Source organism: Muscardinus avellanarius (assembly GCF_963383645.1).
Source record: "Muscardinus avellanarius genome assembly, chromosome: 2".
NCBI classification, from domain to species: Eukaryota; Metazoa; Chordata; class Mammalia; order Rodentia; family Gliridae; genus Muscardinus; species Muscardinus avellanarius.
In genome coordinates this window covers 23,029,718-23,044,221 of record NC_137787.1, presented here as the reverse complement: position 1 = coordinate 23,044,221, position 14,504 = coordinate 23,029,718, and the positions used below count along the sequence as shown (strand labels likewise).

The 14,504-nt window shown below is 44.8% G+C and overlaps 1 protein-coding gene across 3 annotated transcripts in view; it reads right to left on the bottom strand.

Moving 5' to 3' along the window:
- The window catches only part of MREG (melanoregulin), a gene marked incomplete at both ends in the record, with an annotated part of 51,408 nt that extends 38,983 nt beyond the window's left edge, over window positions 1–12,425 (bottom strand). For 2 of the 3 annotated variants that reach the window (XM_080690262.1, XM_080690263.1), the window contains one exon: window positions 12,331–12,425. In XM_080690262.1, coding sequence (XP_080546388.1) covers window positions 12,331–12,425 — 95 coding nt within the window. Of the gene's footprint in view, window positions 1–12,240 lie in introns of all 3 variants that reach the window. The other variant, XM_080690261.1, reaches the window with a different exon arrangement.
- Between the last annotated feature and the right edge of the window lie 2,079 nt (window positions 12,426–14,504).

The following is a 14,504-nucleotide window of genomic DNA, read 5'->3' as shown; positions in this document are numbered from 1 at the left end:
TGCCCCATTAGAATGAAACCCCCTAAGGACAGGAACCTGTGTTTTGGGCTCAGTGATGAATCACAAGAGCTCAGAATGATACAAGAGATGCTCAAGAAATATTGGCCGAATGAATGAACACTTGTTGCCCAAGTTCACAGGCTCTGAGGAGTAGAGACGAGGCTGGAATGTGCGTTCCAGCTGACGGACAAATGCATCATATTGTTCACTGTTTAAACTGATGAAAGTCAGGCTGCCAGTCTTGTGGGAGGAAGCAGATGATAAGCACATACGTTGACGTCAGGGACCGGCCAAGACTATGAAGAAATCCACCATGAATAAGGTTCAGGCAGAGGGCCCAGGCACTGTTATAAAGAAGGTGATCAGGGAAGAAGATTCTGATGAAATGACTTTGAGCAGAGACCTGAATAAAGGAAGGGAGTTATCCACACAGGTAACCAGAGGAAGAATATTCTAGCAGAAATAGTGTCAGCGATGCAAAGGCCCTGAGGCAGGGATATGTTTGGCACATCTACAATAACAGGATACCAGCGCAGCTGTACGATGAACAATTTTGCCTTACATGCTGACTTCAAAATCTAAACCATGCTTAACAGCCCCAAATGGGAAACCACCTCCCAACGATCAATGGATGGACATGATGAGACGCACAATAAAGCAAAAGAAGACGCAGTAATCCCCCCACGAGAACACGGGCGAATCCAGAAACTTGAGCAGACAGAGGCGGCACGTAGGCACATACACATTTGATCCCATTCATGCAAAGTTTAAATGTAGGCAAAACTAAAGTGTAAGTCAAAGCACATACAGGTGTAAAGCTATAAAGGCATATAAGGAAATGACTCTCAAAAGTCTACATATGATCAGAGAGGAGACTGGACTAGCTCTTGCCGTGGGTTATAGTTATAGAGATACACACTTCACAGTTGTTCTTTATACTTTTTTTTTTTTTTTGGTACTAGAGATTGAACCCAGGGGCATTCTATCTCTGAGGTAGACCCTCATCCCTGTTTTATTTTTTTATTTTGAAACAGGGCCTCAATAAGTTGTGGAGGGCCTCGCTAAGTTACTGAGACTGGCCTCAAACCTGCGATCCTCCTATCTCAGCCTCCCGACTGGGGTTACAGGTGTGTACCACCACACCTGGTTTCTATATATACTTTTCTGTCCTTTTTTTTTTTTTTGGTCTGTGATATCACCCATATGAACACAAGTTTTTAAAAGCTTAAATAAAAACTAAGTAAGAGGCAATTCAGGACACAGCCAAACAGTGACACACACTGTGTCACCAAAATTATTTCCTAAAGAGCATAAAAGACGAGGGTGTAATGTATATAAGTATATATACATATTTATGAACCAAACTAAAAAGGTCTCCAGCAGAATAAAAATTTCCTTTTTAAATAAAGGTGTAGTGATATAGGTGCTTTAAGATATCTAGAAAGTTCCAGAAAACCTAGCTCACATGCTGTTACAGAGAAAGAATCTTAACCTTCTGGGGAACTCCCAATTCACTAAGAATGACTAATGTCAGACACAAAAGGGGAAGAGGGATTCAGTGGGCTGCAGGAAGAAAGCCTTTGAAAGTCATCCTTGTGAACTGTGAGTGGCTGACTTCTCATAAAACGTCAATCTCCTACTCAGCGGGCCTGAGGCCCCATTCCAGGAACCTCCCCATGACGCTCCCCATGGCTCCTCTGACTCTCAGGAGGGTAAAAGTGCCAGCCTTGGGCCCGGATTCTTGGAGCCGGGGCACGGTCCTGCAGTGGGGCTCCTTCCTGTGAATCACTGCCTTGCCCAGGGCTTGGCCACACACTGCAGGTTTCTGCAGGAAGCCAAGGATGAGCTGCTTCCCCTCATCCTGTCTGCTCAGAGATCTGGCTCCAGGAACCGCCACAGCAGGTTGGGGGTGGGGGGGGGATCAGGCCATCTGGGGCGCAGAGGCCTCCGGGCACAAGCCCATCCTCCATTGCCTTTAGAAAGCACTTCCAAGGCTGAAAGATGGGTCTCCACTGTACATGAAAAGGTCTACACATCAGAGGGAATAGTACTCCTAGTGTTGGTGGTGATTTGGGGTGTGTGTGTGTGTGTGTGTGTGTGTGTGTGTGTGTGTGAAAGAGAGAGGGAGAGAGAGAAAGTACTCATATCAGAGGTAATAGTACTCCTAGTGTTGGTGGTGATTTGGTGTGTGTGTGTGTGTGTGTGTGTGTGTGTGTGTGAAAGAGAGAGGGAGAGAGAGAAAGTACTCATATCAGAGGTAATAGTACTCCTAGTGTTGGTGGTGATTTGGGGTGTGTGTGTGTGTGTGTGTGTGTGAAAGAGAGAGGGAGAGAGAGAAAGTACTCATATCAGAGGCAATAGTACTCCTAGTGTTGGTGGTGATTTGGGGTGTGTGTGTGTGTGTGTGTGTGTGTGTGTGTGTGTGTGTGTGTGAAAGAGAGAGGGAGAGAAAGTACTTAGTATTGAGCCCAGGGGCATTCTACCGCCAAGCTACTTCCCCAGCACTTGCTTTTATTTATATTTATTATTTAAGAATTTTGTTTTTTATACTTTTATTGGTGCGTTATCGGCTCACATCATAACGCAGCTCATAGCGATGGTGACGCACATGCACGCGGCACTTGGCGAGTTTCTCCCTCCCCTTACATGATATTGAGATTGACATAGGTATTCTTACATACGTACAGAACATCAATGGAATTCACTAATTCTCTCCCTTCTCCCCCAACGCTCCCTAGACCACCTCCCTGTTTCTCCTCCATTATCTGAAATCCCTCTAGTATCCCTCTTAGTCCCTGGCTTCCACATATAAGAAAACATATGACCCTTCACTTTCCATGACTGGCTAACCTCACTTAGCATGGCGGTCTCCAAGTCCATCCATTTTCCTGCAAGTGACATAAGTTTGTTCTTCTTTATTGCTAAGTAGAATCCCATTGCATGTATATCCCATAGTTTTATAAGCCATTCATCTGTTGATGGACACCGTGGTAGGTTCCTGTTGTGAATTGTGCTGCTACAAACACGGATACTCGTGTATTACTATAATATTGATTTCAGTTTTTATTTTGAAACAGGGTCTTTCTAAGTTGCGGAAGGTCTAAGTGGCTGAGGATGGTTTTGAACCTGTGATCCTCCTAGCTCAGCCTCCCAAGTACTGGGATTACAGGTATGCATCACCACGCTTGCTAGTGATTCCCTTTTAAACATCATGATCCCTCCCTAACTCCAACCCTTCCTTCACACTGGCACCTGGCCTTAATCCTCAATACAGAAAAATGGGCTCAGTGTTTGTAGGTCCTAAACTGCCATGATTGGGGGAAAGTCTCAAACTCCACAGTGCAGCGTGCACCACACAGGCAGCTAGTGACATGTCTCCACGCACGGCACGGGCTCTGCTCTTTCTGTGACACTGAAACATGATAGGATACGAGCCCTGGCTCCACCACGTGTGCCTCTGAGCAAGTTCTAGAAGCTCTCGGTGTCTCAGTCTCTTCAATGGGAGAACACAGATGTTGTTACGTGTTGACATGTTCTTACGGGCAAGTGGAGAACACAGATGTTATTACAGCATCCATATTGCAAATTCTCCCACTCACTAAAATTTACCTGAAACCCTAAAATCTAGACTCGTGATGGTTTTGAAGGTAGTCATGGTCATGCACTGAGCCACGAAAAACCAAGACAAATATTCCCAACTGAGGCTGAACGGGGAATTCTCTGCCTTCTTGTTTCAGCTCTCTGACTGGAAACGTGCCCTTTCCGTGGTATGGTTAATGGTATACTTTTCATTTTTGAAATGTTTGTTGATGATGTCACCGTTTAGAATGTCCCAGTTGTAGTGATAAAGTGATAAACTAAGTACATGTTTTAGATACGTTTCCTTCGGGCCTAAGTCAGGAGCCCATTGTTAATGAACAACAGCATATATTATATGAGGTGTCTTCTAGTGAAAACATCTAAAACAAGACTGTGCGTGGATCAGTCAGTGAATTGGCTCCAGGAACCTAAGTCTCCTCGTATGCCCCCCAGGAGCAGTGGCTCACTCGCTCCCTCATTCGGAGTTCAAGGTGGACTTACAGATCACAACCGCCCCAAGTAACAAGCCCCAACTGTTGTCTCGTAGGGTTGGACAAACATACAGTTAACACCTATGAAGCACTGACCACCGTGCCTGCTGCCCGTAAGCACCAAGTACAACCTGAGAGGCTTCAGAAAGCAAGCACTGGGGAGAAAAAGCATCTGAGCTGTCTCTTCCTCAACCTCCCTTCTCCCCTCATCTGCCTCCTGGGGCAGGGACATTCAAACTATACCATTTCTTTATGGCTTGTGGGCTATGCAGGGAAATCAATTTCTTCTTAGAACTACCCTTTGTTTGGACACAAAATAACCATCTAGCTCAAAATAAAATTGTATTTTATTTTTCCCTGATGGGAATGTAGGCACTGCAGAAAAATAAAACCCCAACATCTGGGCCAGGCGTGGTGGCGCACACTTGTAATCCCAGCATTCGGGAGGCTGAGACAGGAGGATCCAGGTTCGCAGACAGCCTCGGCTACTTAGTGAGGCCTTCAGAAACTTAGCGAGACCCTGTTTCAAAATAAAAAATAAAAATTAGGGCAGGGGGTGTAGCTTGGAGGTCAAATGCCCCAGACCTGCAAAAAAAAAAAAAAAAAAATGTTCTCTGTGCATTGCCCACAAATGTGTGCATCCATCCTGTTGTCATGAATGGAAGCTAAAGGCGGGCGCCCAGAGGAGCAGAGAGCAAAACACTTAGAAGCTCATCAGGTGGCCCACCTCAGTGGCTTAAGAGAGGGCCACTGGCCAGGCATGGTGGTATATGCTTGTAATCCCAACCTTTGGGAGGCTGAGATAGGACTGTGGTTCATGGACAGCTCGCTACGTAGGCCCTTTGCAACTCAGTGAGACCCTGTTTCAAAATAAAAAATAAAAAACAGGGCTGGGGGTATAGCTCAGATGTAGAATGCCCCTGGGGGTATAGCTCAGATGTAGAATGCCCCTGGGGGTATAGCTCAGAGGTAGAATGCCCCATCCTTAGTACTGCAGAGGGGGGGGAGGGGGGGATGGGCAACCAACGATTAAAAACCCACTATCCCTGTTAATTCTCTCACTTCTTTGGCTTTTGATCAAACACATAGTGATGGTGATGCTTATTAGTTATTAACAGCCATTAAAAAGGAGAGTATAAGAATTATAACTCCCTGAAGAAGTTTAAAGTAACCCTGGTTGAAGGTGTTTTAGCGGGTGGCCTTTACATCCCAGGGAGTGCTCCCCTTCCGTCTCGGCCTCCTTCTAGGCCTCTCATGTTAGCATTGAGTGTTGTGTGGCAGGAGGCTCTGAGTGTCAGAGGACTTTGGCCTCTTGCTGCTTGGTGAGAGACTGTAGCTGGGCCTCCAGGGCCACAGCTCCTACTCAGGCAAGGGCATGCTTTTATCACTGATGGGAAAAAGCCATGCTATGGAAATAAAATAAAAAAAAAAATGCTGTCAGCTCGCATATTTTCCCACTAGTCAACCCACTGGCCCTGTAATGAGTTGACTAGTGTCTCCCCAAAAGGCCCATCCAAGCTCTCATCCCCAGTACGTAGGAATGTGACCTTATTTTAAAACAGGGTTTTTATAGGTGTTAAGGGTCATGGGATGAGATCATCACTGACTTTAGGACGGATGCTAAATATAGTGATTGGTGTCCTCATAAGTGAAAGGAAAGGAGATCGGAGACTCAGGAGAGGAGAAACCCATGGAAGACAACAGAAGCAAGGGCTGAAAATGTGTTGTCATAAGCCACGAGCACCAGGAGCCCCAGAAACTGGAATCAACAAGAAACCACTTGAGATGCCCAGTGCCTTTAGAGAGACTGTGGTCCTGCCCACACTTTGACTTCAGATTTACCGACTTACAGAAACATGAAAGAATACATTACGGTTGATTTAAGCTACCAAGTTTGAGGTAATTCATTGTAATAACCTTAGGAAACTGGTAATATATACCTCATGTGTTTCTTTTAATAACATGAAATTTTGAACCAAAAAGTGATTTGATATTTGTTGTTTTAATCACTGCTCTAGAAATGTGTTTAGTTCTGGGAAGAGTGACACACAGAACCTCAAACTTTATAGAGATGGTGGATGAGCTGAATCTTAAATGATTCCATCCTTACATGACTTCAATCCCACTGATGGTGAGAAAACAGTGAGTATATGACTCAAAGCTTTGGGACTAAAGTCTGGGTTGGGATCAGGCCATGAGTTCTTTTTCTGGGCCTGAAATTGTTCTTAAGCTTCCCTGCATTAAAAATCTCTACTCAGGGACTGGGGGTGTAGGTCACCGGTAGAGCGCTTACCTAACATGTACGAGACCCTGGGTTCCATCCCCAGCACAACATAAAAAGACAGAAAGAAATAAAAATTAGAAATGCCTATCCAATTATCTACTCATGAGGCAGCCCTGAGCAGCTGAAGAATTGGACAAATGATCAGGATTCACACTTTGTGGGCCTTCGGGTTCCTTTCCTGTACTGTGGACACCTGTGATAGGTCTGAATTCCATCTCAGATCCACAGAAGGTCAGTGACCCCAAGTCCATAGGAAGAGAATCACAATTAAATACAGAGCTCCCCGTCGAGCTATAGAAAGGGCCCTATAGTGAAGCAATTAAGTTGACCAATCAGAGGGTATGGAATAGGGGAGGATGGAGCCTCTTTAAAAAGCGGAGGTACATAAACATATGTATCAAAGTTAATCACCAAACAAGCATGGGATCGAGGGAGGGGAGGGAATGGGATGGGGGCTGGATGAGGGCTAATTGGATGATGTGTGCTTGTATATCCTCTCAAGTCTTATATTCCAATGTGATGTATGATTACAATGCACCAATAAAAATAAATTTAAAAAAATACAGAGCTCCCCATTTTCACTAAAGAAACTAAGGCCCAAGGAAGTTAAGAGACTTCCCAAAATCTCACAGCTGGAATTCGAATTCCAGTCTCCAACCTCCCACTGGGCTTGGTGCACAGGGACAGGCTACTCCCACATCTAAATGGAAGAATTTTAATAATGAAGGTCATATGAAAAGAAAAGGGCGAAAGGGCCAAAGTGGGCAGGGGTGATAGCTAATAATTTCTAGAACACAAATATTATGCTACTTTTGGAAAATAGGTAACAGTTTTCTGCATTTTCTACACTGCAAGGCATGGGCTTTGAAGTCAGATTGACCTGGATTCAAATACTGGCTTTCTGACTTATTAGTTGTGACTTTATTATTTAAATTCTCTAAGCCCTGGCTTCCTCACCTATAAATGAGATAACTAACACCTACCTCTCTGATCAGAGTGACTTATTAAATGACAAGGCACATAAATCTCACTCATGCCAAAGCCTGCAGGCTCTGTGCACTGTGCATATAAAATTCAAGAATGCTAAGCACAGATCCAGTTCGGAGGCCACAGTTGAGGTAGGAAAAGGATGAAGTGATGGGGGATGTGAGGACTTTGACTCAGTCATTACTACTTTCTTTTTAGTTACCTGCTGGGTTTGTGGGTGTCTTTTCTTATTCTTTGTAAGATTTGGTTTGAGGAATTTTAACGTACATACAGTGAGCAATTAATAAGTGAACAGTTATAATTATTATTAACAAAAATATATATACTCAGCTTTTACTCTACCGTAGCACACTAGGCTGGGGTACTGAGGCAGGTAAGATCCAGCCTCCCTAACCTGAGCTAAGGCCTCCAGCCTCTCAAGGGTTACAGCACCCACCTCCTAACTGCAGTACCAGGCAGAATACAATAAAAGACCTGAAGACAAAAATGAGAGAAAGAAAAGAGACACCAGAGCTTCTTAGGGAGACTTTCCAAGGTTTCATCGGTAAGGTAGCGACTGAAATGGTCCTTAAACACCAAGAATGAGGGAAAACAAAAACTTGTCTCTAGTGGTGATGGCCTTGTCAAAGGCACGCAGCGGTAAGCCAACTGGATTGGAAAAATCACAGGCAAAGAAACAAAGAAAGCAGAGATGCTAGGGAGATACATGTGAAAGAAGAAATATCATCAAAGAAGTATTCTACCTCCACTGAGAAACCAACACTCAATTTCTTTCTCTTGTAACTTTCAAGGGAACAATTATACAAGGGGCAGAAACCAGATTCCAAGGTCTGGCAAATAACCACTCACATAAATAAATGGATGCTACCTATAAATGGGCTTGCCCCATGGAAGCCAGCCATCCCTCAGGCCCATCTGAAACCTAAGCCTTTAGAGCTGTGCTTCTCAAAGACTCTCCCCAGACCACATGGCCAAACCACCTGGCATGCTCACTAAACTGCAGATTCCAAGGCCCTGCCCCACACCTATAAGTCCCAATCTTTAAGATGAGTCCCAGAAGCTGCATTTTAGCACATTTACCAGGTGATTCTAGAAAAATGTAATAACCATGGTGGTGAAGAAAGAGATGGAGGGAGAGTCCAGTTGGCTTCTCTGTAAAGATATTTGTGTGTGATACAAAGGACAGCAGAGAATGGTTGTTGAAGGTCAGGGCAGTACTGAGATGAACTGGCAGTCAGGTGAGCCCGCAGAATATTTCTAGGGAAAGGGAGAAGAAAAGCAAACCCGTGGGCACAAGAAGCAGAGATGCACATCAAAGAAGATACCAGCCTCCCTCTCAGCTACAAGATTCCAGAAAAAGCACCAGCGTCAAGGTCACACATGTAACTGGCATTGTCAGGCTGGCAAGCGAGCTGAGAGCAAGAGCTGTTATTCCTGAACTAACAAGAGTCCCTGGTGTGTTCTGAGAAAGGGCTGGAGGTGGCTGTGCACGCAGAGGGCAAGTGTTGTCTCCCTGTCGGTACCTCCTCTAGGCACAACTGCCCCAGGAAGTACAACACAACTTTAAAAACATTCCTATAGACCATAAAGGATTTATTTAAGGAACATAAAATGTCTGAACAAACCCTTTTTTTAATAGTGGGGAGGGGGAGAAGGACTTCAAAAGTGAAGTTTGCAGACAGCCTCAGCTACTTAGTGAGGACCTCTGCAACTCAGTGACACTCAGTTTCAAAATAAAGCATAAAAAATAGGGCTAGGGGTATAGCTCGGAGGTGGAATGCCCCTGGGTTCCATCCCCAATATTGCAAAAAAAAAAAAAAAAAATAGAATGAAGTTCTCAGTAAAATAATAATTCAGACCATCTGGCCATGTGACATCACATCAATATTTCAAACCAGTCTCTTGGGGGTACAACATGGCAATTCCTCAAAAACTAAACATGCAGTTAGCATATGATCCAGCAAGTCCATTCCTAGGGCTTTATCCAAAGGAACTGAAAGCATGTCTACACAGAAAACTGCCTGTGAATGTTCACACCAGCATTACTCATCACAGCCAAAGAGCTGAAACAATCCAAGTGTTCATCAACAGATGCTCAGATAAATAAAATGTGATATATCCATAAATGGAATATTATTTAGCTACAAAAAGGAGCGAAGCATTGATATATACAATAACACATTATGCAAAGTGAAGAGCCAGACCCCAAAGGCAATGTCCTTATGATTCCATAAGGAATCCAGGATGCCAGAAAATAGCTCAGTGGTTGTCTGAGTGAGGGGCAGGAGGAGGGGGAAATGCTAAAGGAGACAGTAGTCTTTTAGATGTGATGAAAATACACTGGAATTAGATAGTGGTGATGGTAGCACAACTTTGTGTATACATACACACACATACACATACACACTGAATTGCACACTTTAAAAAGATAAAAATAAAACTAAAAACCAAAAAAAGAGTAGGAATTCTATCCAGACCTTCGGTTGACTTGGATAGGAAAGGCTATGCGGCCACCCATCCACACGACTATTCCACACGTCTATTAATAAGCTGCTTTCTGTAATAGTTCAGTCAAAATGGTGCCAGGATGACTCTAAACCACATGAGACCAGTCCACTCATATTCACATGCTTGAGGAATAACAATGATAATTAAGAATAATTAAAATTTATTGAGTATTTATTATGTGTCAGGCACTATATTAAGTCCTTGACCTGTGTTACCTTTCCGTCCTCACTGCAATCCACTGAGGGGTGTCCTTTTTGCATCCCCATTTACAGATGAGGAAATTGAGGCCCAAATGAGATTAATAATTTAGGGCCCACTCACCTGGATGGGTGACTCAAGCAATCTCAGTCATCATACCAGGCTCTGCTGACCCCACTGACCCTGACTTCTTAAAAACACACGCAAAATTCACTGAATTGCATCACTGGATACAAGCCAAGATGGGAGAAGGCCTAGATTGTTTGTTTTGTTTGTTTATTTATTTGTTTGTTTTGCAGTACTGGGGATTGAATTCAAGAGCATTCTAATACTGAGCTACACCCACAGCCTTTTAAATGTTTGTTTGTTTGTTTGTTTGTTTGTTTTAAAACAGTCTCGCTAGATTACTGGGGATCTCATTGTGATGCTGAGGCTGGTCTGGAACCCGTGATCCTCCTGTCTCCAGCTCCCAAGGACTGAGATTACAGGCATGTGCCACCATGCCTAGCTAAGGGCCTAGATTTTAAAGCAACTATTAACTGAAATAACACTCCTAGACAGGACACTGGAAATAGCCAAGGCTCTGAAGACGAAACTAAGCTGGAGGCTGAATTTCATGTTACTTAACTAAGAGCATTGGCAAGTTGAGCGTATAAGTCAAACGAGAAATTCTAGATTGTTCCCCACTGCCTTTTAAACCAGGAGAAAATGACTCAGTTATTCCTGGCTCATGATAATCTAGAGATCTAAGTGGGAGCACTTATCAACAAAAGCAATCAAAAACATTATGTAGCATGAATATATATATACGATATACATGACATACATGTGCACTCACTAAGTAGTAACGAGCAGATGATAAATTCTAAGTTCTATATCACAAGAGAGGAGATGAATAAGGGCAACAAAATAGAAGAAGACTCCTTAGCCAGGAATGGTGGCGCCTGCCTGTAACTTCAGTACTTGGGAGGCTGAGACAGAAGGATCACAGTTCAAGGCCAGCCTTAGCAATTGAGCTCCTCAGCATCCTGTTTCAAAATAAAAAATACAAGGGGCTGGGGGTGTAGCTATGCAGCTCAGAATGCACCTGAGTCCAATTCCCAGTACAAGAAGAAAGAAAGAGAGAAGAGAGAGAGAGAAAGAGAGATGAAAGAAAGAAAGAAAGAAAGAAAGGAAGTAAGAAGACTGCTTAAGGAGGGCTTGAAAACCAGCATTTAAGAAGGGGTAGTAAGGCAGAAGGTCACCACTTGTGGCAAGCTTGGGGGCCTAAGAGTGAGTGCATTGTTCCTCCAGGGGCAAGGGCACAGTGTTTAATGTACTAGAAAATAAGAGTGGAGGACAGGCAGGAAGGGATTATGTAAGATCGTCAAAGTCAAGGGAAGTGTTTAGACTTGATAGAGTTAAGAGAAAAAAAAAGTAAGTCATGCTTTAGAAAGAGTTGTGAAAGCCTATTTCATCAGCTGCACACTTCAGAAGAAAGAAACCTGGCTTCAGTATTTGCCGAGCCAACTTTGGAATTCCTTCCTACACGCTGTTTCCTAATTTCTTTTCAGCCTTCTGTGGCTGTCCTTCTCTACCCCTGAAGCAGGACCTGGTGGAAGTTCCCCTTCAACACACTCAAGATACATAATCCTGGCTTAAAAATCACAGCCCTGAACCAAACTGCCCCGTGGGGTTTCTTCACAAAGACTCTTAGCACACCTAATGAGCTCTAACTATATTTCCTCATATTTCATAGCACAGCCTATAATGAATCAACCTCCCAGTGAAGAGGCTGTCTCTGAATCCGTATGCGTTTTTTTTTTTAATGTGGAAAAAAAAAAAAACACTTCCTTCTGCTCAGTCCTAAAATCGTCTTCTAGTAACGAAACGGAATGGCAATGCATCCAACTTTTTGCTGAGTGGCACAGAAATCCACACCTATCTAATTCACTGTTAAGAGCCTATCAAACACCCAATCACAGTGGTACTTTAAGAGACCTCTCCCCCACCCCTCACCCCCACCCATGGAAACTTCTCTCCGTACCTGGCACTGTCCAAAAGACACCCACCTGGGCATCCAACTGGGCATCTCAGGTGCCTCTAAGGATCTGTGCTTTGGGGCCAAAAAATCTTACCCAAGGAAACTGTGAACCTTAAAAATCTTATCCAAGAGTAAGAGATCAAGGGGCTGAGTCTGCGCCTCGGCGCGACCCTACAGCAAGCTCGCCTCCCCAGTTCGCCCGCATCCCGCGGTATCCGGCCGCTGCCAGGTGACCCGAGCCGGGCCGGGCGGGCACCCACCTGACCAGGGGCTCCTTCTCGGGCAGGGCGGGCTCCTCCAGGCACCTGCACGGGCAGCAGCAGCACGCGCTCCGCAGCCAGTCCCTCAGCCCCATGGGGAGCGAAGCCCCCTGCGGCGCGGGGGTGCGGGAGGCGTCCGGGTGCTGCGGGGACACTGGCGGCCGGGGCTTCGCGCGGCTCCCTGCGCATCACGCCGCGGCGGGGACGCTCCACCGCCAGGCTGCGGTGGCCCCTAGCCAGGTGCTGCTGCGTGTGTTTTGCTGGAGCTTTCTCCCGGGCCAACCTCTTTCTTTTAATTCCCGGGAGCGCACTTGGAGGCGCATGCGTCCCCGAGGTGCCCGCTGCTGCCCTCTAAGGAGGAAGCCGGGACTCCAGCCGGGCGGCACCCTGGGCTTGGCACAGGGCGGCGAGGAAAGCCCTGCAGCCACGGCGCACGAGGTCCTGCTGGATCTATTCATACTTTTTATTGGCTTCACTGCGGGAGGAAATAAAAGGGCTTCTCCACCTCCCTCCTCCACCTTCAAAGCAGAGTTTAAGGCAGATTTTAACACGTCAGCCCCACTCAGAGCACAAGCTAGCAGGCTCTGGATTGATGCGTTATTCTTAAAAAGGAATGTATTTACAATATACGATTTTTTAAATGTTTGCGGGTCGACCCGCCAAGCTTTGAATAGCCCCCCGCATAAAAGCAACCACTCGGGAGTTTTCAGAACTATTTATTACATGTTTATTTATACATTGAGTTGTGTATAGACGTATTTTTATATTTGCACAAATTTGTAAGTACATGCACACATATACTCCTCCTTTTTTACTCAAACAGCAACACACTCCACACGTTTCTGCCCCTGGTTTATTTCACCTCGTCATGGACCCATGTCGACGTGTGTGTATCTTCCTCTATCAATTTAATGTACTTACCACAGTCATATACATGACCATAGGCTGTCCAACTGGACCCGTGTTGATGGACATTTTGGACATTGGTTCCAGACTTTTTTTTTTTTCCAGTAGTAGGGATTGAACCCCAAGACATTCTACCTCGGAGCTACATCCCACCCCTAGATTTTTTATTCTTTATTTTGAAACAGAGTCTTACTAAGTTGAGGAGTGCCTCACTAAGTAGCTGAGGCTGGCAGTGAACCGGAATCCTTCTGTCTCAGGCTCCCAAGTACTGGAATTACTGTACCACCATGCCCAGCTCTCCTATTTTTTATTCTTTAATTGAAACTAAGTTGTGGAGGCCCTAAGTAGCTGAGGCTTTGAACCTGTGATCCTCCTGTTTCAGCCACTCAAGGACTGGAATTACAAGCATGCGCTACCACACCCAGTTCCAACCTTTTTTTAAGATAAGACTTCAAAGAACATCCTTGAATCTATGGATTTGGCCAAACCCTTAAGAATATCTATTGAAGCTGGCCGTGGTGCCAAATGTTTGTAATCCCAGCACTTGGGAGGCTGAGACAGGATACAGGTTCAAAGCCAGCCTCAGCTACTTAGGCTCTCAGCAATTTAGTAAGACCCTGTTCCTAATAAAATATTTTTTAAAAAAATAGGTCTGGGAGTGTAGCCCAGAGGTAGAAAGTCCCTGGGTTCCATCCCCAGTATCACACACACACACACACACACACACACACACACACACACACACACAATATCTATTAAATAAATGTTTAGCAGTTGAACTGCTGAGCCCTTTTAATTTTGATGGATCTTTCCAAATTGCTCTCCAATTAATAATTCCAATTTACACTCTCACATACAACCATATTTCCTTATAGCCCCTACTCCCACCAATACAAGGTGCAAGCTTATTTATTTAACAAATATTACATGAGCATCTCTTTTGGGCCAGGCATGTTTTAGGAGGCCAGGGCCACAGCAATGAGGTAACAAGTGAAATAATCCCTGCCCGTGGGGAGTAAACATCCTAGAGGTAGAGTTAGAAAGACAAAACAGCTGGGCGTGGTGGCGCAGGTTTGTAATCCCTGCACTTGGGAGGTAGAGAGGGAGGATCGCACAGGTTGGAAGCCAGCCTCTCTGGCTTCAGAGACCCTGTTTCCAAATAAAATATAAAATAGGTCTGGGAGTGTAGCCCGGAGGTAGAAGGGTTCCATCCCCAGTACCACCAAAAAAAAAAAAAAAAAAAAAAAAAAGAAGAGAAAGAAAGAAAA